This window comes from Natator depressus, chromosome 19 (assembly GCF_965152275.1).
Source record: "Natator depressus isolate rNatDep1 chromosome 19, rNatDep2.hap1, whole genome shotgun sequence".
NCBI classification, from domain to species: domain Eukaryota; kingdom Metazoa; phylum Chordata; order Testudines; family Cheloniidae; genus Natator; species Natator depressus.
In genome coordinates, this window is record NC_134252.1 from 1,279,147 (window position 1) to 1,301,223 (window position 22,077).

The 22,077-nt window shown below is 43.6% G+C and overlaps 1 protein-coding gene across 2 annotated transcripts in view; it reads right to left on the bottom strand.

Moving 5' to 3' along the window:
• Positions 1 to 10,360: 10,360 nt before the first annotated feature.
• CDCA8 (cell division cycle associated 8) overlaps positions 10,361 to 22,077 on the bottom strand; it is a 282,601-nt gene continuing 270,884 nt past the window's right edge. For both annotated transcript variants that reach the window (XM_074934619.1, XM_074934618.1), the window contains exons 3-11: positions 20,130 to 20,258; positions 19,481 to 19,521; positions 18,125 to 18,200; positions 17,575 to 17,720; positions 16,497 to 16,576; positions 15,934 to 16,032; positions 12,912 to 13,038; positions 12,424 to 12,510; positions 10,361 to 11,391 (exon numbers count right to left, since the gene is read on the bottom strand). In XM_074934619.1, the coding sequence (XP_074790720.1) occupies positions 11,347 to 11,391; positions 12,424 to 12,510; positions 12,912 to 13,038; positions 15,934 to 16,032; positions 16,497 to 16,576; positions 17,575 to 17,720; positions 18,125 to 18,200; positions 19,481 to 19,521; positions 20,130 to 20,258 (830 nt within the window). In that variant the 3' untranslated portion in view covers positions 10,361 to 11,346. The remainder of the gene's footprint in view (positions 11,392 to 12,423; positions 12,511 to 12,911; positions 13,039 to 15,933; positions 16,033 to 16,496; positions 16,577 to 17,574; positions 17,721 to 18,124; positions 18,201 to 19,480; positions 19,522 to 20,129; positions 20,259 to 22,077) is intronic.

Consider the following 22,077-nt stretch of genomic DNA (forward strand, 5'->3'; position numbering starts at 1 on the left):
TGTGACCTGCGCACAGGATCACAGTGCCACTCAGGTTTGGTCCAGCCATCCCTCTAGATGACAGGGGGTCGGCCGGGCCAAACCTGAGTGATGCTGTCAAGCCATGTGCTGGGTGGCAGCTTTTGGCATGGGGAGCAGGAACGAGACCTGCAGGACAGGAGTCACTGCTGCAGAGAGTGCGGGGAGGGTTTGTTCTCCACCCTGGGCCTCTTTTGTCTCCATGGTCATTTTTTTTTGGAGGGGGGCCCTTCAGTTTCAGATTTTGTCCTGGGCCCCCAAAAACCCTCTGTGCGGCCCTGCCAGAGAAGGGCAGCAGGACTGTGAACAAACAAGGGCTTATTGGCCCAGGAACTTTACATGCTGGGGTGGGGAGGGGACGGCCCAACAGACAGCACTCACTAGAAGATACCTCGATCCCCATCCAGAGGTCACCTCAGAGATGAATGTTAGTGTCTCTGTAATCCTTCCTACGCCACCGTTCTGCCCTGCCACCCTCTCCTGCCCCAGCACGAAGGTTATGCCTCTAGCACTCTCTGAGCTGCCCTATCTCCTCATTCTCTCTGTTGCCAGATTTGTGTTTGCTGTTCTCCTTTTCCCTATTCTGCCCCCTTCTGGTCCTGTTTTCTTTCTCTTGCTCTCCTGTGGGTGCTCAGGGCCACTTTGGTTGGGAGCCTAACTATGGGTTCAGGAGCCAAACTTTAGGCCAACCTAGCCTAATAATTTTAGCCTTATTTACAATGTTGCTCCTTTGGTGAGCCGGAGCAAGGGTCTGGAGCCTTGCAGGTAGGATTCCCAGCACAAGAGAAATTGGTGAGGTGGCATCTGGGTGTACTCCAAGTATAACAGTCTTATTTCCACATGCACCAGTCCTGGAACAGTGGTGATCACAAAGGCATGCAGAGCAACTCCTTCTCCCAGGAAGCTCAGTCCAGCACCAAGGCCTGGTTCCTGAAGAGCAACCCTGCCTCATGAGTTTACTCTAATCAAAGACCAAGGCAGAGCAAACTCTGCGACTGCTCACACAGCTTCCTGGGCGCAGAGCCTTGCAGAACAAAAGTAGCAACACTACAGCATGTCATCCCCAGACTGAACATTTGCTCACAAGCTAACAAAAAGAACTTGAGGATTGTGTGTAGCAGAGCCACTGGGGACACCTGGCATAAGAGTATATACATGAATTCTCTCTCCCTTTTATAAAAAGAGATGGGAGAATTCACCATTCCTGGATGACTCATCCCTCCTCTGCCTAGTCATTAACAGAAATGTCCCAACAGATCACCCTGTGTCTACTCTTGTACATACACACTCACAGAAAGTGGGCCAACTGTACAGCAACAAGCCTCTGCTTTCACTAAACATGTATGTGATTCATTCACAATCCTGCAGTACAGTCAGTCAGAGGAAAACAAACTGCAGCTGAGTTCATGGCAAAAATTCCTGCTTGATTTGAATTTCTGATATCCCCGTCACCTGTACTACAGGATACGGGGTCAGGCATAAAGGCCATGAGATCCCTTAGGTTAGGAAGTGACAGGTGACAGTAGTGAAGATCCCGCCTGCCCAGATCTGTCCTGACACTGCTGGTCACCATGTAGCGCAGCTTTAATTCAGTGAGGTTCCAGACCACTGAAAAGTGAGCACCAGTCACATCTGTTAATTACTGTCTGCTTAATTAAGGGCCCGATTGTTAACTGATGTTAGTCAGGTTAATTAAATGTTAAATCTTTGTCAGACAGCAAAAAATTGAAAGTTACAGGAGCTTAAATTGCAAAACACTTACAAGCCTGTTAATGTGAGTAATGCACATACCTAGACATACCCCCCAGTATATAAAATCACGAGTGGTGTGGAGAAAGTGAATAATGAAAAGTTATTTACTTGTTCCCATAATATAAGAACTAGGGGCCACCAAATGAAATTAATGGGCAGCAGGTTTAAAACAAATAAAAGGAAGTTCTTCTTCACACAGTGCACAGTCAACCTGTGGAACTCCTTGCCAGAGGAGGTTTTGAAGGCTAGGACTGTAACAGGGTTTAAAGGAGAACTGGATAAATTCATGGAGGTTAAGTCCATTCATGGCTATTAAACAGGATGGGTAAGGAATGGTGTCCCTAGCCTCTGTTTGTCAGAGGGTGGAGATGGATGGCAGGAGGGAGATCACTTGATCATTACCTGTTAGGTTCACTCCCTCTGCGGCACCTGGCATTGTCCACTGTGGGTAGACAGGATACTGGGCTGGATGGACCTTTGGTCTGACCCAGTATGGCCATTCCTATGTTCTTAATACACCCCAAACTCAGAGTCAGCACCAGGGAGACTGAAGAGCCCAGGGAGATGGCTTTGCTCTTTATCCCTAACCCTTCTCCCCAGTCCTGCCACTTTCCTTCTCTGCACTCGAAGGCTTGAGCACCAGCACCCAGTTCAGCAAGGCTCTTATCCACAGGCTTCACCTTAAGTAGGGCGCAGTCCCGTTGACTCCAATGAGATTGCTTAAAGCAGTGGTTTTCACCTTGTGCTCCAGGGCCCCTGGGAGCCCCACAAACTAAGTCTAAGATTTCCAAAGGGGTCCACACCTCCATTTGAAATGTTTTAGGGGTCCCCAGATGAAAAGAGGTTGAAAACCACTGGCTTAAAGTAAATCCTGGTGCCAAGCTCTTTGTTGGATTGGGCAGTCCACTCGTGAGCTCGCAGGATCGAGCCTTGTATGCCGACGACTGTGTGTGGAAACAGGCTCAGAACGGGTGTGTCGGGATGAGTGAGAACAGGCAGCATGGTGACTGTTCGAGCCTCTGACCTGGCTGGGCTGGGAAGTGAAGCCGTTTCTCCTCTCTAGCAATGGGATCATACACAGATAAGAGCTGCGGTAAAAGAGTCTCATATCACTGATATTTTACAGCAGAGGAACTTAAAATGAGGGATAGAGCCCAGCCTTTCATCTCCAGGCACCTGACACAAGCTGCAGATGTCAGATAAGATTCCAGGTAACACGTCCTTGCCCAGGGGGCCTCCTTAGACATAAACGCATAGATTTCCCGATTGTAGATTGCTGCTTCCTCAGGGGTTTTCCCCCTCCTTTTCTTACTGCCATCCTAATCACCTCTCACTTCCAGAGAGGATGCTCTGCCCGTTCAGAGACGCCCCAGTAACTACCAGCGCTGGGCTGGAGCAAAACCAAAACACAGCGCACTTCTGAGCTACTCAGTGGGCTCCCTCTCTGGGAGAGTGGGCGAGTGGCTTTCTGAGGCAGCGACGCCGGGGAGCAGGCCAGGCAAGAAGAGCTCTTCAGATCTGACTCCCCATTTTTATCTTGTGCTCCCCCATTTCTTTGTGCAGCCACCTGTCATTTCTCATCCCTTGTTTAGATTGTCAGCTCCTGGGGGCAGGGACAAGCTTTTTATTATTATATATATGGCTGTTCAGTACCCAGCACAATGGGGCCCTGATAAAGACCCTCTGGCACAACTGCAATGCAAATAATCTGTCAACCCCACTAACAGCAGCTGTTGCTGCCAGTATAGTCTCCTCCAGTGAGAACAAGGTGAGGAGCAAAATGCAGAGAGTGGCTAGCGTCACTAACCCCACCTCAGCTCCTCTGGAGTCGCTGGAGAAGCGGACTATCTAAGGGAGAAGTGACACTGCTCTGCAGCGTCAGGAGAGGTAAAATAGGACCAAACCTGCCCTGCGGCATGCCAGACACTCCGGGCTGCCATCTAGGGCAGATTATTTCATTATTCCACCACCCTTCATCATCCTGATGACCCTCAGCATCCCTCCTCACAGCAGATGGATTCTCTGCCTCTAATTAATGCAGAGTCGGGGCTCCAGCTTGCCTGGGCACAGGAAGCAAACAGCCTAGCAGGGTCCATGAACACGGATACCATGTTCCCAAATGGACACATCTTCTAACAGGGACAAATGGTTTTCATTTAAAAATAAACCCCCTGCTCATTATTCAGCCATAATTTCCAATGTGGGAAGCATCCAGCTGTCCTGGAGTCACAGTCAAAACCCAGCTGCAGAAATCCAGAATGAATCAGCTGGCAAGGCTGAGTCCGGCTACAATATCATTAGGCAACGTGGATGCTGCAAATTTACTCCAAATAATGCCCCTCAGCATCCAGGCACCTTGGGCCCTTTACCCCGGAAGACCTCAACTGCTCCCTGTTGTGAGGCTGTCTCTCCATGATTCAGCCTGATTCATGAATACTACATGAATTAAGAAAGTGAGTAATACATGTACACACTCTGGCTGGGACAGTTTGTTACTACAGAATGGAGTTGGGCAAATAATTAGCAACAGATAATTTATGCAACAAATTTCACCTATTTTCACTGTCCGTGAACACATCAAAGAACACTGGAATTTGTTCATGAATTCCATCAGTAGATACTACTTGGTCTGCAGTATAGTCTAACTGCTACTTGCAAATATTACAATAGAATATAAAGCTGATATTTCATGCTGCAATTTATGCCACAAAACTCATTCATTCAGCACAAATTTAAAACTGTGCATTTGACCAAATCCACACTTCCTATAAGTCACTCAATCAGGAAACAGAAATAATGCACATCACCATGTAACTAACTGATGCATCACAATCTGCAAATTGCATTGTGTATTTAATACACATTTTGCTACTTGAGCATTTGCTCTTTCCAGGTATTCGCTGTAGCTGTACATGTGTATTAGCAGAAAGTTAACACAAAAAGGCCACATTTCTAATGAGCATTCATGGATAAAGTATGCTCCCCATTTGCTCAGCTCTGATACATCACCCTAGTACGATGCTATATTAAGCACAATCCAGAGCAGGCGATCCCTTTCTTAATATGCAGGAATTGCTTGTTTACGTCTGTCCTTCTTCCAGCTCAACTGTACTGACACTCCCCGCTCCATTGCGCCCATACTGCATGCAACTTCTGAACACCCCACAAGGGTTAAAATTCACGGTTCGCTCAGGGTCTAAGGCAGCCCTGAACCTGGAACCAATATGCTGCCATTTTGTAGTTATTCTCTAACTGGGAATGAGGTATTTTCCAGATGGAGCAGCACAGGGTGAAAGATTGTAGTTGGGAGGGCCAGTGCCAAAGAGTTGTTAAGACCACAAAGAGGCACAGATTTTTTGGAGGATGTTCTGTCCAGTCAAAATAAATCTAGGCACCTGTGCAAATTACAGTGCTGTGCTGCTGACAGGAAGGCAGCATCCAGCTTCACCCTGCATCACAGCTCAGGCATGGACTGCGTTCACCAGCAGCACTGGTTTGGTCAGGCAAACAGTTGTTTGGTTGCCTTCCAGTAGGACAATACTCCACTTTTCAAGGGACTGATTTCTGGAGAGGCTTGGCACTGGAAGAGGTGCAGTGGAAGTGGAAGCAGAAATGACGTCATAGAGGGAAATCTATGGAAACCCTGAGAAATCAAGAAAGCAAGTTTGAACTGGAGTTGGAGCATGGCCAGGTAGGATGGCCTTGAAGGTGATGGATAAGGACATATGGTCACCTTTGCCATATCACCATCATTGCTCTGAAGCATTCCTATTCCATTTTCCAAGCCCTCCTGCTGAGTATGTATGGACTCAAACTAAGTAAGGTCAGTGACCCAATACCACCTGTGAGGCTGCCTTTTTAGTCTCCAGAATCAGTTTCATATAATTTTTTTATATTTAAGAAGTACCTAGCCCTTATGGTGGCAAAGTAAAGCTTGAAAACATGAGCCAAGTGTAACTGATGCAGCGATGTTTGCTTAAATTGGGAAAGAGCCTGAAAAACTTTCTGAGAGAACAGCGGAAGGCATTCCCCATTCATCTCGATGGGATGTTAACTGGGGATTAATAATGGGGTGACTAATTAATGCCAACATTAACTATTTCACTGCTGAGCCAGCTTATAAGAAAAGACAGGGAGATTTATATGGTGAAGCTTTACACACCCTGCTGAGTAACATTTCATTTTAGTGGCAAAAGTTAGTTGTGACTGGAAGATACACCTTCTTCTTCCACCCCAATCTGACTCTGGGCACATGAAAAAATGATTTTGATTTTGGGCATGAAGCAGACATGTCAGCTAGAGAAGGAACATGTCAGCACTCCTGCACCTTTAAATCCAAAACTCCCACAGAAAGTGACTGCCTAGAGCCATCTCTAATTTGTTCTAAGTTATCATCCCTTCTATCAGCAGGCAGGGAATCATCATCTATTTATTTCTCACAATGTCACCGAATTGGTGACCACCTGCAAGGTGTCCACGATGATAAACGCTTGCTTTGTATATGGAGCTATTTTTGACAAAGCTTGATAGCGCACATCTGTCAATTTGCCTAGAAGAACCACCTGTTAGGATCATTATCTAACAGAATCCCTTTGTGGGAAGTTCAATGTCAGTGCATCTCGGGAAAGATACCTTGCTGGGTATCTTTTTAGCTCATTATATTCCTGAAGATTAATAATATTTCAGATTTCCATCATCAATTTGGGCTGAACTTTGGCGTTTGAATCCCAGAACGAAGCCAATGGCAAGCGAAGGTTGGAGCATGCATTAAAGAGAGAGCTACCCCAAAGCGCAGCTTGCTGCTGCTCCCATCTGGCACAAGTTGGAATTGCTGTACCGTGGGCTGGGTGAGCTTTACACCTGACTTGCCGGACCTGGCTGCCTCAGGTGGGCAGATGGGGGGTGAATTTTCCTGTGATGTTCTTGCTCTCCTAATGTGGGCACACTTTGTGGGAAGAAGGCAACTCACTGCTGCCGCCTTGCTTCATGGTGGGTCACCTATACGCTAGGGACTTGCCTAGGCTCTATTTCTGCCCGACCCATTAGAGAAACTTGTTTTAAAATTCCAGCGGTCCAGGAAAGCTGCTTGGACCCTAAAGAGATGTGCTGGGCCCCAGCCTCCTCATCTGCAGGTAAATAATGCCATCACTTTTCAGGATTGCTTGTTTTAGGGGATTGCCAGGCTCCTCCCAGGGAAGACCACAGCTCCCAGCTCTGGCAGAGATACCTCTGCGCACACCTGGCACCACCCCTGTTCCAGGGAACTAGTTATGAGAAGTGGAGGTCTCCCAGTGCCTTCTACTTTAAAAGAAAAGCCTATAACCACAAACAAATGAACAAAGCCCTTGAAGTGTTTTTGTTTTGATTTTCAAGATGAATATTTGCAGAGCAGCTGTTCTGAGAATGCCTTCCTGGGCTCTGTGTGCGGGAAGGAGGCACCAGGCCTTTCCTCTGCCTCCACTGGGAGGCGTTCCCTTCACACAGCACAGTCCATACAATCACTGATGCCTACCCAAAGGAAAACTCTCAGGTCTGTCAGTGGCAGCAACTGTGCATGTAACACAAAGCTGATTTCAACAACCTGTCAGTGATGCATGTGGATGCCTTTTCAACTTGACAATCATTGTTTTGCTGCATTGCTTTTCATTTCCCACGACTTAGTTTGAAAGGGCAATGCTGGCACTAGCCAGGCTGGCATGCAAATAAATGCACACAAGCACAAAAAGCCTAAGTCCCTTCCTTGTAATGTTCCAGTAATCCCTGCACTGAGCAGAAAAGGGCAGTTGTAATTATTTTGTTAAACAAAATGCATCTGCCATGTAATGTGCAAAGGGGCCAGAAGTGTTGCTGGTAATTTACACGAGTGATAGAACAGCAGAAAAATGAACTACTACTTACCCGTGTTCCAGAGAGCAAACAGCACAGGCCGCATGGGGAAACGGACTCAGGTAATGAATGGGTTTAGCTATTGGCTGCCAGGTTGCTTTAATTCATGTCTGGTCTAATTAACTCTGGCTGACAGCAGTTGCAAATGTAGTTGAATATTATGAGTATTCTTTGCTACACTACAACAAAAACTGAAAGTCATTCTCAGAAGGCACCGACCCAGCCTTAAGGGAGCCTACAGCTAACGCCCTCAGACCCCACAGAGCAAGTCCATCCCATGCTAGGGCAGAGAGCCAGTACGAGTCACAAAACAACCCAAACAGAAATAAATGAGAGGGACCCTAGAAATGCAGCCATAAAACATTAGTTTACGTTCTGGAGGTCCTGCTTTGTCCCATTTTCCAGGAGTTAAAGTTTGCTATGGCTGTTTGCTGCTGCGGGTGTAAATGCTGTGTTAATTCCTGCGCCAGTGTGGATGCAGCTGCCTTTCATTGCACTGAAACATCAGAAATGTATAGCAAGATTTCAGTGACACTGCTTCGAGGATTAGGACTCAGCTGAAAAAAGCAGCATTGCTACTCCTAGGGATCAGTGCCAATTTTAAAGTCCAATATCTCAGGAGCCAGCAGAGCTAGGAATGAATGCGGCGTTCCATAACTGGAGAGCTGGGAAGCTAGGCTAGGGGTCTAAGGCATTCATCTGTGTCTAGGGTAAGTTATGAGACAACAGACCATGAATTCAAGTCATTCCAATTAGCATCTTGTTTCTTCCCATTACCTGATTTTAATACCTGCTATCTCAAAAGCTACTAGCGCTAGAAACCGATGCTTTCTACAACCTGGGAGCTAGTGAACCCAGCTTTCAAGTGTTTGAAAGCTCAAAGGTAAGCGGCAGAAATCAGTGGAAGCTAGAAGTGGAAACTGTCTCACAGCCTTAACAATAGTGTATCCAATGGGGCTGCATGAAGTCATGTATAGATACACCATTCAGTACAGAGCAAAGCAGGAACAAATTCTGCCTTCATTTAAAGACTGATTTGTGCACCCAATCTTTGTCATTTCTAATGGGCTCCTCTCCATAGCACCTTGGCTCAAAGCAAGTACTTAGTTAAATGACAATCCAGGTCCAAAAGCACCTTGCCATCCACATCTTGTCGTTTGTTCTGGCTTCAGGGTATATTCTGCAAGGGCCATGATCGGGAAAAGGCTTGCACAGAGCTGTCTTGCACTTTGAGCTCTGTCCTTCCACCAAAAGTGTCATGCTCTGGCCCCTGAATATTTGATCAGCAATAGCAGTATTGCGGCTCACTGGCGGGTCACAGATGCTGATGATTCTAAAGTAAGTAGGCACAAGCCAAAGTAGATAGAACCCTGAGTGGATACATCAGCTCCAATCAGTGATCTGCGAACATGGTCTGTGGATAGCTGCAGATTTGCAGGACTCTAAAAGTAGGACCTTGAAGACTAGGACCAGGATGTTGAATTAAGTCCAGGATTTGATAGGGAGCAAGTGTAGAGGGCAGAGGAATAAGGGAAATGTTTGATCTGTGCTGGACAAATTTGCTTTTACATGGAGAAGCACTGAAAGATGAAAAACATACTTTATGCAGATTTTTGGCTTTGACTTCTGTCTTCCAAACTGCAGTATTTACACAGCAATTAGATTCTAAGCCAACATGACCATTTTCATATTTACATGTCAGTGGAATTCAGCAGAGGTAGTAAAGCTGAGACAAAGCCCTGAGGCTTAATAATTTGCAGAGTGCCACCTGCAGTTAGGATTTAGAGAAGGCTGCCAAAACCATCAAGATGTTAAATAACTGAACTCCTTCAAGGTATGTATAAACTGCAATCTGAGGTGTGACTGCAGCTGAGAGTCTACATGTACTGGCTTAAATCTAGCTAGCGTGGCTAGAAACGAAAACAGTGGCACAGGCTTCTGACCAAGCTGTACAAAACCTGCCCTGGACTCTGCCTGTGGACTCATGTTGCTAGCTGATACCACCACAAAATTTTCCTACAAAAAAATTCAAATGAACTTTCTTCCCATGATTTTTTTCCAGCTAGTCCCATTCCCTTTCTTGGCAAGAGGATGATAGATACCTTTTGTAATGCACATTGAGAATTACAGCCAACTACTATGTACTAAGTATCACTGGAATTATGTGGTGGGACGGAATCGGAAGAGGGCATGTAGTTTACTGTTAAGAACTGCCTGTTCCAGTATTGCCTCAGTTTATATAATGTTAAGTACGCTGTAGAAAAACAGACATTGGAGGGAAAGGGGTTGACAAGCCATTATTCCTAAAGTTCTGGAATGAAGCACAGAACAGAAGCCCAGACAACTTGGGGCTCATGTTCCACTTTGGAAAGATACAGGGTGTTAACTCTTGTTGCAAAGTTCGGCTTTCTGAACTTTTATTCTGGCTTCTTAAAGTTCAGAACTCTGAAAACTATGTGTAAAGACATGTATGTGTAAAGACACAGAACAGATGTTGTTGTTCCAGGCCAGGTCTCAATCACATGATTCCTACACAGAGGTTATGAAGTGCTTCAGGCTTTTTCCACCACAGAGATGCTGGAGAAGAGTAAGGTGCTGGACACTGACCATTCTAATGCATCAGTGCTGTCCATGCGCTATTAAGCGAAGCAGGAATTTTCTAAAACAATAAAAGTCAATGAATATATAACTAATTTTATTCCATCTATAAACAGTATTTATTGTGTAAAACTTTTTTAGTTCATGAAAAGAATGCAGGGAACACCGCAGTGGAGACCCAGACATAGCGGAACCTGGCCCTGCCACATCCCCATCTCCTCCCTAGGAGCTAGTGCAGGAAACAGCAGTTTCCCTGTGCAGAGGGAACTCTCCACTGGCTGTCTCCAACCACTCTAAAGGGACTTGCCCAGTAAGTGTATGTGCCTTAGGCTTAGAGGATCGAAGGTCTAGATGATTGGTTTTGTAGATAGAAGCTTTAAAACTCAGTAAAATTATGGGTTTAAGAACACACCAGTGTATTCATTTCTTTAAAAACAACGGTAGGATGTACAATAAAAGACTTCAAGTACATTGTTCACTGTAAACTGGAGAGCAGGATCGAAAGTTCAGTGGCTACTGTGAGAAAAACAAAACAAAGGATTCGTTGTACCCCTAGCACCCCTGGCAGCTTCATTAGCTGGTCTGCAACAAAATGTTCTTTTAGCATCCCCTATTAATTATTTGTAATTGAGGTTCATATTCCAGCTGTTAGAATACAACTAATTAGCACCTTGCAATGATGACATCAATAAACAGAAAACTTGCCTGGTAATAAGTGCAATGAGCAGCTCCACCGCTTTTGCTCCCAAACCAGATAAAACTTTTGTCAATCACACCTGTAATCCAATAGATCCCACTGCTTCGATCTTCTGCAGATTGCAGGGCAGCTGTATCCACCTGACTTGTCTCTCATACACTCTGGAGGATCCAAGGCCAAGGTATAGCTAGCTATCTTGAAACGGGAAACTAAGTACTTCTTTCTGTACAAAAAGAAGTCAACCTATTCTAATCACATTATATATTACAGGCTGAAAATCTGTTCCTAACTTCCACCGTGTAACAGAAAGGTAAAAGAACAGAGTAAGAATTCAGGTTGTAGTCCTAAAATTGATGTTCCAGATTTACAAAAAAAAGTCAATTATCCCTGAAATTTCATCTTTGGGTGTTCGTGCTGCTGCATACTTGTGCAAGACGAACCTAAAAAGGAGAAAGATTAACAAATAGCACTTGTAAAGAACACATGCTGCGATATCCTAAAGTAGGGGTGGGCAAACTACGGCCCAGGGGCAGCATCCGGCCCTCCAGACATTTTAATCTGGTCCTTGAGCTCCCTCTGGGGAGCGGGGTCCAGGGCTTGCCCAGCTCCGCGCGGCTCCTGGAAGCAGCGGCATGTCCCTTCTCCAACTCCTACACACAGGAGTAGCCAGGGGGCTCCGCATGCTGCCTCCGCCCCAAGCGCTGCCCCCGCAGCTCCCATTGGCTGGGAACCACGGCCAATGGGAGCTGCAGGGGCAGCGCCTGTGGACGGGGCAGAACTGCCTGGCTGCGCCTCCTCATAGGAGCTGGATGGGGGACATGCTGCTGCTTCTGGGATCTGCTTGAGGTAAGTGCCACGCAGAGCCTGCCCCCTTGCCACGCCCCAACCCCCTGCCCCAGCCCTGATATCCCTCCTGCCCTCTAACCCCTCGGTGCCAGCCCAGAACACCCTCCTACACCCTCATCGCCAGCCCCACTCCATAGCCTGCACCGCCAGCTGGAGCCCTCACCCCCTCCTGCACACCAACCCATAATTTCATGAGCATTCATGGCCCACCATACAATTTCCATACCCAGAGGTGGCCCTCAGGCCAAAAAGTTTGCCCACCCCCATCCTAAAACCACCTATATTGGAAAAAAAGGAGGGCATATTCACCCTTGAATTAAATCCTAAGCACTACAGGTAGCTCTCTCCCACTAATGAAAGCACTGTTTGTATACAGACCAGTTGAGTGTAAGACCCACGTCTGTGTATTTTGCTGACTAGGTGAACAGACCCACATTGTGTAAAACCATATTTTCTGGGTGCGCCAAGATCCAGGCAAACACAAGAGGAAAAGAATTTAACAAGAAAGATGAGTGGCAGAGTCTAATGGAAACTGATGGCCCATTAACTTGACTACAGGGACGATGACAATGCTAGGCACCACAACAGACCAGTTTCAATTCATAGCCAAGTATATATTGACTTACTGATAACTTCTTCATAATTCCCAGGGTCTCTGGATTGAGATGACTCAAATTCCTTTTGGTCAGGTCACTGGCTGCTAAACGAATGTTCTGTATGAAAAAGACCACAAGTCTCAGTTACTGTTCAGCTGTGTCATACTGGTACATGTTAGCTTGTAAGTGAAACCAGTGAAAGAACCAAACAAGATTGAAGTATCTGGATTATATATTAGAAAGATTGATAGACCACTATATTTAAGAGCAGGGAATCATGTACTGCTTTTATAGCAAGTGATGGACCCACTGTCCTGGGAACAGGATAAGGTTACTGATAAACAGGACTAGTTACAAATAGAGGACCAGATGCAGCATGAGACCACAGACTCATCTCACACCTTTTCTGTATTGCACCATGGCACATACTGCTATCAGCCATTATTTTAAATTGCATTTGGTGCACTTCAAGACCCACTAAAATATTTCCCTACATTTTTAATAAGTTTCTGCTTTACCTCCCCTCCTCCGACAGGGACCGTAATGATGACATCGTTGCTGTTAGCAAGAGGGCTACCGTTTGCAGAGACGATGTAAACATGCTCATGTGCGGCAGGCGTGCGTAGACCTGGTGTCTTGAAAAGCCTGAAAGACGTTCCAAAGTTATTGCTGAATAACTTTATTCTAGCCAATTAAAATGATCAGCAGTACGTTTCATGAGATTCTCCACAACTAGAGATTTCAAACATCTCATTTTCAAGGGAAACAGAAGGTTGGAGAAAAATGTGTATCTTGAAGTGCGAAACCAACAGAGCTTGTCAGAACCCAACTGTACTAACAAAAAAACTGATTAAACTAGGACATGATTTATCTTATCTTCTTTTTTCTAGTTATGACCTCCATCTACCCTCTTCTGTGGGACTACAGGCTTCTGGCTCTAAATCAATCAAAACTCTGAGGCCAAAACCTAAGGCTATTAAGTGGTGTGTTGTAGTCGTCTCAATATTCCATATTTTACACTGAAAGAGCTAATTCTGAGAAGACAATCGACATATTTAGGCCAACATTTCAAAAGCAGACTCTGGTTTTAGGTGCACAGCTCCAGACATCCTGAGCCCAATCTTCAGAAATGATGAGCTCCCACTGACTACAGCTTTACTTGAGAACGATAAGATAAGCACTTCTAAAAATCAAGCCCAAGCGGTTTAAAAAACCAAAAGCACCCAACCTAAAAACTAAAGCACCTGCTTTTGAAATTTTAGATCCCTATCATATCCCTCCCTTAGTCATCTCTGTTCTAATCTGAACTGCCCCAGGTTTTTTAATCTGTCCTCATATGGAAGCTGTTCCTTAGCCCTAACCATTTTTGTTGCCCTTCTCTGTATCTTTTCCAATACTAATGTATCTTTTTTGAGATGGGGTGACCAGTACTGCATGCAGTATTTAAGGTGTGGATGTACCATGGATTTGTATAGCAGCACTATATTTTCTGTCTATCTCTTTTCTAATGGTTCTTAACATCGATAGCTTTTTTGACTGCCACTGCACATTGAGCAGATGTTTTCAGAGAACGATCCATGATGACTCCAAGATCTTTCATGAGTGGAACAGCTAATTAGACCCCACCATTTTGTATATAAAGTTGGTGTCACGGGTCCACTTACCATTGGGGTACTTTCTTGTGGCCACATCTGGGTATTAGCTCCACTAAGGTCTGATGTCCCCCCTCCCACTGGTGGCTCACATTGCATCCCCTCTCACTCTACAGGACATGTAGTGCTCCCTCCTCATGATTCAGCCCTCTGGCCAGGTCATTATGTAGTCCTCCCCTTCCAGGGTATTAAAGTCCCACTGGATCAGCTGTCCTCATCTTTTCCAGACAGTCTTCCCATCCAAGGCCAGGCCCTGTGCCATTTTCCCAGTGGCTGGAAGGGGAACCCCAGCCCACACACTACTCTGGGTTCCAGTCCAGGGACCCTATGTCCAGCAATTATGGTCTGCTTGCTCCCTGTTGCTCTTTCCCTGGACTTCTTTCTACTTCTTTGCTCTATCTTCTGGCTCCCCCGGGCCCGAGTTTATCAACCCAAACGTCCTCCACCCAGGGAGTGACTGCAGACTACTTCTGCAGCTCGTGTTCTCAGCTTGCTGGCTTTATATGAACTCAGCCTGCCTCTGCTCAGCTGGACTCCACTTAGTGCTTGTCCATCAAGCCCAAGTCTCCGCCCAGGTGCAGCCTACCAGGTTACTTGACCTAATTTAACCTGCTCTGCCTTGTGTGGCGTGGACACCCCATCACAGCTGAGACTATGTTTTCCAATGTACATTACTTTGCACTTATCAACTCTAAAATTTCATCTACAATTTTGGCGCCTGATCACCCAGTTTTGTGAGATCCCTTTGCAATTGTTTGTAGTCTCCTTTGGACTTAACTATTAAGTAATTCTGTATCATCTGCAAATTTTGCCACCTCATTGTTCACCCCCTTTTGCAGATCATTTATGAATATGTTGAACAGCACTGGTCCCAGTACACATCATTGAAGGATCCTGCTATTTACCTCCCTCCACTGTGAAAACTGACCATTTACTCCTGCCCTTGGTTAAAAGATAGGAAACAAGTTACTGACTCATGAGAGGATCTTCCTTCTTATCCCATGACTGCTCACTAGTCTTTGGTATGGGACCTTGTCAAAGTCCAAGTACATTAAATCCATTGGATCACCCTTGTCCACATGCTTGTGACCACCCCCTCAAAGAATACTAATAGATTGGTGAGGCATGATTTCCCTTTACAAAAGCTATGTTGACGCTTTGCCAGCATATCTGCTAATTGTTCTTTACTATAGTTTCAACCAATCTGCCTGTTCCTGAAGTTAGGCTTACTAGCCTGTAATTGCCAGGATTGCCCCAGGGCCTTTTTAAAAACTCTGTGTTCTATTAGCTATCCTCCTCTCATCAGGTACAGAGGCTGATTTAAGCAATAGGTTACATACCACAGTTGTTAGTTTTGCACGCATCAGATGCACGTATTTGAACAATGGAAAAAGGAGAGGGAGAAGGGACAGTGTGGAGATGGTTCAAACAAGTAGACTACAATTTTCCTGATTGCACAGTACAAGACTGAGCACAGTAAGCCATGCACAAATGAATACAGAATCATGAAGTCTCAAATTCCAATCCTGGCTCTGCTGGTGACACTCTACTAACAGTAGTCAAATAATCTCACTTCTCTACCTCAGTTATCTCATCCTTAATATTCCAGGGTTGTGACGGTTAGTCAATATTTCTACAGCACTTTGAATATGTGAAGTGTTATATTATGGCTCTTATAACACACATCAGATAGGAACAGCCACTGCCATGGGGCAGAATGGTAACAAGCTGATCTACATTGCAACTGTTCTGTCCCAGCTCATGGAAAACTAATGGCAAGACACACTAGATGCCTTGACACCTAGCAAATTCTGATACTTAATAGAGACATTTTGCAGAATACTATAAATATACAGCAACGTGGCTTTGCTAATTAATGCACACTCACCTGGAATCAAATTTAGGGGTGACAGTGGAGGTCCTTCCCCATGTGCGGGCACCAGCGACTTGGCCAAGGGCTGGAGTGACAAAGTTATTTTTGCTTGACCTGCTCAAAGAGAGTGGCAGTGATAAGATGATGCCCTTTTAAAAGATCAGTTTAGCAGTTGCTTCTCAGTTCTGAACATCTGTTTTATTAGTTAGAAAAGCTGAGAACAATGTGAGGGTATCTGGAAACTAGAGGTTTCTCCTGATTTCAGGTAATGCCTCTTGACATGGCAGCAAAGACTGCAGTTTTATGACAGCTTGATTCAGTGTAAAACCCCACACACCCTCAAAGAGAATAGCTGGTCAGTCACCTCACCATACTATGAGACTGCCCTCTGTAGAGCTCCTCCATTTACCCCTACCATACCTTTGTTAGCTCCTCCAGCACAGTATGCTTTGTCAGCCAGATCACTCTCTCCTCCATCCATCCACCCCAACCATGGCTACTTTGGCAGTATCATTTCTGGTCTCCCCTTTCCATCCCCACATTGAAGGAGAGGGATTCACACCACTCCAGACTCTTACCTTTTACTAATGCGTTTCACTCTTGCTGATGGAGCTCTTCTGCTCTTCGAAACTGGCACTTTTTTGGTTGATGTCTTCACCTGGAACACACAGAACTCAGTGAATTATTTACTGTTTTTTGATCAAACCACAGCTGAACTCCAGTTCTGAAGAAGTGCTCCCATAACTGAACTAACACTGGTAACAGGAACTGAAGAACAAGACTCACTGTTCCCCTTCCCCTTCTCAGATGATCAAAACTGTGGAAAACCTGTCCCTTTTGAATCTTGGCTTTATCATAGCCTAGAGCTGAGCTGGGGAAGACACAGGGATTTGTGCAGAATTCTTTTCCATAGATATCAAAATTCTAATAGTTAGTTAGAGCAGTCTTGGGTAAAGAAACTCCTGCTCCCAGAACATGATGGAAGTTGAACATACAATTTAAGAGAAAAGGGATATAAAATGTTTCTTCACACTTTCAGAAGTGGTTGGGTTCTACCTCATAACAGAATCTATCTAAGGCACTCAGATACCATGTGGACTCTGATCTCATGACAAACAGAATTCAGGCTATGAAGCAAAGGGGGAAACTAATTTCTCATTGAAGGTTTGGAGACACACAAAATATACGAAAATACCCTGAAGTCCCCTGACAATTTGTGGTTTTACACATTTTAAAAGAAATTCTCTCCCCAATGGGTCTTTCACATAGAAACAAACTAGGGAAATTGACTGTACAGTACAGAGGGGAAACAGTGAAAGAGACTACCCAGAGAGCTTTTACAAATGTACAAGAAAACAAAATGAGAAATCTCTCTCTTCCCATTATAGTCATCTTGGATATCACAAATAGAATAGATAACATTTTCAGATGGTCATGTGATTTAAGCTGCATCTGAGAAAAACATATATTCCTCTGCAAAATAAAACTAGTTGTAAAGTTATATTTTACAAATTTTAAATAAAAAGATTATATAAACCTATAATGCTGATTAAAACAGGTAGCTAGCCTACGGCAAGCAAGCTATAAGTATCACCTCCATCAAAAGTCAACTCACTTCCTGCCTGGGCCGTAACCACAACAAGATCAGTTATTTACCTTCCCTGTTTTGGGATTAACATTTTCATGTTCTGGTTCTGATTCTTCAAGGGCTTTGCTATCCTGTTTCCTCTTCTTTGCTACAGGGAGCAAACTAAGTTCTGTTTCTTCTTCAATAGCATCGATATCCTGTTTGGATTTTTTAGCTAGAGGAGAAAAAAAGTGTCCAAATTGAAAAAATTCGAAGCATATTAAAATATCCACGAACAGATAAGGTGAAAAGAAAACAGTCATGAAGTTTGTTTGGCAAACAAATTATTGAACTAGTAGTTACATACTTATATAGAGATAAAGTAGGATTTTATAAGGAAAGGGGTTTTATGGATGGCATAAACAAATGTGAACAACACTTCTATAAGATTTAGCAAATCTAAGTTAACACGCTCCACATGTAACATCACAAAGACTGAAGCAACAATTGTTTCTTTGAAACCTATTTAGGCCAGTTAATGAGAGTTGGAAGATAGCTGACAAGATCCATAAGGAACAAAAAAACATTCCACTATTGATTTCACCCAGAACATTCAGCAATGCTTGTAAACAAACTGACCTTTCTTGACAATTCTGAAAGGCGTCTGGATAACTTCTGCTGTAAGTTTGTTTATTTCTGATAGCTCCAAATCTGCCTAAAACCAAAAGCAATCACAATACCATGTGTATTATTAGTAAAGAACTCATTCCTAACTGCCTGCAAACAGCAGTGTAAACCCATAATTATTTTACAATAAAAATGCTTCTATGCTGCTTTGCACTTTGCTATGTAAACACTTCTCTGGTATTTTAGAAATGGTAACAGCTTGCAGGACCTGCACAGCACTTAGTACTGAAAGAATTTATTCACCTGCTACAGCTATTCCCAACCCCCAAACATTTCAGTCCAGTCCCAACATAGAAGTTTTCTGGTTTACAAAGAAATGCATATTCCCTGGTGAGTGAGGCAGGGCAAGATAACTGTAAGGAAACATTGTTTAACTGATAGTCTGTTTAGTCAATTAGTATCACTGGTAGGCAAGCCAAGATTTCATTGCAGAAAAATGGCTTCCTATAAAAAGACTGCTAAAATTGAAAACTTTCAGCTATCTGGGCCATGAGAGAAAGTAGGTCAGGACACTTGCTATTTTCCACTTCTTTAAAAATCAAAGGCAGACACCCACCATCAACTGCAGAGACCCAGCTTGAATTACAAGGTCAGTTTTCTGAAACTTGAGAATCCTCTGAGTAAGACAAGCAAAGAGGTAGTTACAGAATTCAGGAACAAGTCTTCCAGCTACCAAATGCTTCAGACTCAGGGCTTCTCTACACTTGAAACGCTGCAGCTGAGCCACAAAGAGCTTCGGTATAGACACTCACTACAGCAAAGGAAGGGTTTTTCCAATCAGCATAGTTAATCCATGTCTCCAAGGCAGTAGCTAGGTGTTGGAAGAATTCTTCCATCAACCAAGGGCTGTTTATACTGGGGCTTAGGTCAGCTTAACTATGTGGCTCAGGGGTGTGCATTTTTCACATTCCTGAGTGATGTAGCTGAGTTGACTTAACTTTTGAGTGTAGACCTGGCCTCAGTAAAGATTCGGAGAAGTCTGTATTAGGTGGCAGCCATAACAATAAAGTGAGTTTCAATAGTCATTAAAGTGCATGGCAAGGGAGACTGGATATGTATCTTGGAAAAAGGAGTGTCAAAGATTTACCATAAACCAAGTAATTGAAGGAGAAGGCTAGCACTTTGGCCAGAGAGGAGAGACTACAAACGTTTCATGTCTTATTTAATCCTTTCACCAAGTGCTGTGCTAAGACTCTTAAAATGATGCAATGGTTTAAATAAAGATTGGTTCCTAAAAACATTATCCAGTAGTACCAGAAAAGAAGTTTTTATTTGGCTTAGGAGCTACACTAGATGTATGTTACCTACCGTTGCTGCTTCTTCTAGGGCCTTTTTACTTCCTCCTTTAGCTGGAGACAGAACATTTTTTTATCAATGTATAACCAGAGTAATTTATGCAATATTAAAGTTTTAATACTTGGGTAGAATTAAACAAACAGGCAAACAATGAGCATTTCTTGACAGTTAATGACCATCTTAAGATAAAGGAACTAGTGGGAAAGCAGGATTTATCGTAAACAGAAAATCTGTGGTTGTCTACGAATCCATGTGGATAGGATATTCAATTTGCCTCTTCTTGTTCCCAAAGGTTTTTTTTTAAACACATGATTTTGCACCCAGTTAACCCAGTGCCACACCTCTTATCTCATGTGCCAAAAAGTTTAAGACATCCAAAGGAAAAACATTTGAAGCCTTATTTTGAATTAGCACTTTCATACAAATAAACTTATCCAATATACTGACTTTAAATGTGATGTGTTACAAAAGAAATAATTTACTGTAATTATAGATAACAATGTAAATAGTAATTACGTTTCTGAAAATCATGCAACTAGTATATGTCATTAAACAGAGTCCACTAACTGGATGAATATGACTTATTAACTCACTTTTAGCTCTAAATTTAGTACATTTTTGAACTATTTTGTCAATACATATTGGAGTGGATGGACCATACCAAAGTAGTCAAGCCAGTTCATCTCTCTCAGTGCTAGAGGAAGTCGGAGGTTTTCTATGTTATAAAGATTATCCAATTCCTTGAGAAGATTTTGCCCATTTGTTTGTAGCTGATCAATTCTAGTTTGGACTAAAAGAAAAAAAGAAAAGAATTTTGATTGATTACTACATAGAACACAAATGTTATTCAAGGATTTACATATCAGGGCTTGAATTTATATTTCTCTGAATATCAGCAAAAATCTACTCCCTTGTGAACGCGCTTTTCTGATCAAATCTATTTCATTCTTCCCAAATAAGCCTTTCTGAGCACTTATATTTTCATTTGCTGTGAGCCAATGGTAGAAAATTAACTGTACTGTATAAAGGTATGTCTGCAGTGCTTCTGCGTAGACACTCCCTATACCGACAGGAGGGTTTCGCCCATTGGTGTAGGCAATCCACCTCCCCGAGAGGCAGTCACTAGGTTGATGGAAGAATTCCACAAGGTGGAACAGATTGTCACCTACCACCCATATTGGAACCCATACCATTAAACAATTACAACCCACACTTGATGGGGACCACATCCTGAAAGAAATCTTTCCTGAACCCCCTTTCCTGCCCTTCAAACAACCCCCCAATCCCATCATCAGAAAAAAGTTCTGCACAGACCAAGACACATTAACTCAAAGCAGCACCAGACACTGCCAGAACAACAGATGCAAAACCTGTGGACCTCTCCACTGCTGCGATGATGAACACCCCTTACAAGACACCTCTCAAAATCGCTGGCTTCTGAACAAGTCTATCATAACATGTGGTGTATCTCACCCAGTGCACTAAGTGTACCTCGATAACAACAACTATGTGGGTGAAATCAGGTAATCACTAAGCTCTTGAATGAACTCACACAGAAAAATGATAAAAGACAAAAATACCATATCACCTGTGTGGTACACACTTTCCAAAGTGATCATTCTATGTCTGACCTCTCAGTCCTCATCCTCAAAGGAAACCCGTGCAACACCTTCAAAAATCGAACTTGGGAACTTAAATTCATAACTTTGCTAGGTGCTAAAAATCATGAACTGAATATACACACACTGGATTTATGGTTTATTACAAAAATCTATAACCCACTAAACCTCCCCCCAATAACTGGAAAGGTATTAACAGGCCACTTCACATTGAATGGTCCCTTGAAATATGTATTAACTATTTATGCTGGACAATCTGTACTACCTTGCATTTAGCTGTGACACAGAGTACATTTCCCAGATCTGAAGAAGAGCTCTATGTAAGCATGCAAGCTTGTTTCTCACCAACAGAAGTTGGTTCAATAAGAGATATCACTGCATGGACCTTGCCTCTCTAAATAGCCTATTGACAAGCACCCAATATTAATATTTAACAGCTGACAGTTGTTAGGATATAGATAATTCAGGCCTGTCTGTAAAGGCCTATACTCTAAGAATTTAGGTGTATTCTTATCACTTGGCTAGTTATAGAGGTTAAAAGAAAGAATCAAAATCACTGTCTGCAGTGTAAGGTCCTTCTCTTACTGTGACAGTCTGAGGCCCTGTTCTTAGGCTAAGGCCTTTGGCTAAGCAACAGAGGCAGCCATAAACTGGGAAGCGACCGGTCACATCCTCACATTCCAACCTAGTCACATTGAAATAAGGTGCTATTGGGCCTTTAGGAATACAATCCTGTCCTGATAATGCCTATCACCTCCAGAGAAAGGAAAGTGCCTAGAAGATGTAAAAGGAAACTTAGTTTGATAGCATCCTGTCTGGCAAGAACTCACTTATCAATAGCTGGGATGTGAAATCCTCACTTCTGTATTGTTTTGTCATTATAGTTCTCACTTTGCTATTGTTGGTCTGGTTCTGTGATTGTTCCTGTCTGCTGTATAATTAATTTTGCTGGGTGTAAACTAATTAAGGTGGTGAGATATAATTGGTTAA